Source organism: Rattus norvegicus, chromosome 3 (genome assembly GCF_021556685.1).
Source record: "Rattus norvegicus strain SHRSP/BbbUtx chromosome 3, alternate assembly SHRSP_T2T, whole genome shotgun sequence".
NCBI lineage: Eukaryota > Metazoa > Chordata > Mammalia > Rodentia > Muridae > Rattus > Rattus norvegicus.
Window position 1 is genome coordinate 70,234,764 of NC_141536.1, and position 2,823 is coordinate 70,237,586.

At 39.1% G+C, this 2,823-nt stretch overlaps 1 protein-coding gene across 1 annotated transcript; it reads left to right on the forward strand.

The window, feature by feature from the left end:
* Window positions 1-1,343: 1,343 nt before the first annotated feature.
* Window positions 1,344-2,318, forward strand: LOC147995557 (olfactory receptor 5M11-like). Its single transcript, XM_087655036.1, has one exon. It carries the CDS (start codon window positions 1,344-1,346, stop codon window positions 2,316-2,318), a length of 975 nt encoding a protein of 324 aa, XP_087511162.1.
* The last annotated feature ends 505 nt before the right edge of the window (window positions 2,319-2,823 follow it).

Sequence of the window (2,823 nt, forward strand, 5' to 3'; positions counted from 1 at the left end):
TTTTTATAGCTCTCTGACAAAATGGAGAAACTCATACATAACAGAGTCTGAAACAACATAGTGGTTAAGAAACAGATAATGTCACCATTAATATCTTCTTTAATATAAACTCACTTCTTCAGATGAGAAATCATGGCACATGGAAGTCTCACTAGGTACTCACAGTGCCTCAGTTGGGTGTCACTGTGTCTCTGAGGGATTAATGATGACTGTAAGAGTTGTTGCAGAAGCAGCAGTTTGATTTTGACTATAATATTACAATGTATATATTAAGTTAAGATTAATGAAAGATGTAAAGTAGTTCTATGATCAAACAAGGGAAGTTGCCATGCAGTTCATCCCCTGTACTGTGCAAGAATGCTATGGCTGTTTATTTTCTCTGCAAAGAGTTGGATTTGGACTTTCTGGTCACATCATATATCTCACAGAATCTCAGAATATGGTCCAGGTTCCAAACATTTAATAAAGCAGATATCAAAACAAAATAATTTTATGTTTGTAAATCACATCCTACCTCCATTCTCAGATGAACAGCATTCTAATTATCTTGATTTTCTTAAGACTAATGAGAGACATATTTGCATTTGCACAGCAGAGTTCTGTGAGTATGAAATTTGTTATCATATGTACTGAAAATAACTTAAAATCATAAGTTGGTATGTGGTTGGAGACCATGTGAGCATGGTTACTGCCACTAATATATCAAAACAACACTTATTAAGTGTTTAAGCTCTATTTTCAGGTCGGAACTTTAGGCTTGCAAATATGAGAAAAAGCCTGATACATTTGACAGTATGTACATAATTTTACACAATATCCTGCAATTCATATATTTTCCTTCCAAAGAGATTATTTCTTTCCTACATATGACAAAATGTGGTCTGTCTCTCTCTCTCTTCCCCTCTTCCTCTCTCCCTCTCTCCCTATCTCTCTCTCTCTCCCTCTCTGTCTGTCATTCTATCTGTCTGTCTGTCAGTCTCTGTCTTCTCTGTCTCTGTCTCTGTCTCTGTCTCTGTCTCTGTCTCTCTCTCTGTCTCTCTCTCTCTCTCTCTCTCTCTCTCTCTCTCTCTCTCTCTCTCTCTCTCTCTCTCCCTCTTTCTCTCTCTGTGTGTGTATTCCCATACACATGAATATAACTGCTCAGTCAGTAACCTAGTATGGTATGTGTGATTTCAGAGCTCACTATTTGTTACTTGATAACAAATTCGTTTGTTCTTCCAAGGGGGAAACACTCCTTAGATTCCAATAATTCTTATCATGGGGTTTAGGTTTCCTTGGGCTATCTCATATCTCCATGTCAGCCTTGTTTCCACAGTCTGAAGCACAGAACAAGATTTCAGGAGATGCCCCTCACTAACAGCACTAAAATCACAGAATTCATTTTACTGGGGCTCACAGATCGCACAGAACTCCAGCCTCTCCTCTTTGTGCTGTTTCTGTTTGTTTACCTTGTCACTGTCTTAGGCAACATGGGCATGATGGCCCTGATCAGACTGGACTCCCGCCTTCACAAGCCTATGTACTTCTTTCTCAGTAACTTGGCATTTGTGGATTTGTGTTACACCTCAACGGCCACCCCACAGATGTTGAGCAACTTCTTATCAGACAAGAAGACAATTTCCTTCATTGGCTGCTTTATCCAGTGCTACCTTTTCATTGCCCTTCTCCTCACAGAGTTTTACATACTGGCAGCCATGGCCTATGACCGCTATGTGGCCATATGCAATCCTCTTCGTTACAGTGTGAAAATGTCCAGGCGAGTCTGCATCTGCTTGGCCATGTGTCCTTATGCCTATGGTTTCTCAGATGGACTACTCCAAGCCATCTTGACCTTCAGAATGACCTTCTGTAAATCCAATGTCATCAACCACTTCTACTGTGCTGACCCACCACTCATTAAGCTGTCTTGCTCTAATACTTACATAAAAGAACATGCTATGTTAATATCAGCAAGCTTAAATCTTTCCAGCTCCCTCACAATCATTCTGGTGTCCTATGCCTTCATTATTGCTGCCATTTTAAGGATCAAATCAGCTGAGGGAAGGCGCAAGGCATTCTCTACCTGTGGTTCCCACATGATGGCTGTTACATTGTTTTATGGGACTCTCTTCTGCATGTATGTGAGACCACCCACTGACAAGACTGTTGAGGAGTCCAAAATAATAGCTGTCTTCTACACCTTTGTGAGTCCACTGCTGAATCCATTGATCTACAGTCTGAGGAATAAAGATGTAAAGCAGGCCATGAGAACAATATTCAGGCAAAATGTTATCAGGACGTCATCAATGCCTCTATTTTCTAATAAAATACTACTATAGCTTTGTGTCAAAAGTAGTTGTATTTTCTCCTTTGGTCTTTATTTTGTTTGTTTTTATAATTTCGTACATGAATACATGTATGTAATATTCTCATATCTAACAGCTATTTTCACCTTTCACCTCCACATATCCTTCATTCCTTTTAAAATAACATCACCAACACATACATCCACACACACACACACACACACACACACAGACACACACAGACACACACACACATATACACACAATGTGATTGGTAAATATTTGGAAAAAATGTGTTCTGCTATTTAGTCTTGACCTCAATCATCATGTTATTCATATAAGAGTGGTAGACCATATGCATAGTGCCTTTGACTAGACTGAAAATCACCTAGGAGTTACACTCCTTGATTTCCCACTATAGGAATCTCTAGAGAGATTCAATTTAGCCAAGAAAACATATCCAGAAAAGGGGTTGCACCATACAAAATGCTTGAAATTCTGAACATTATGGAAAGAAACATAGAAGAAAACACATCAC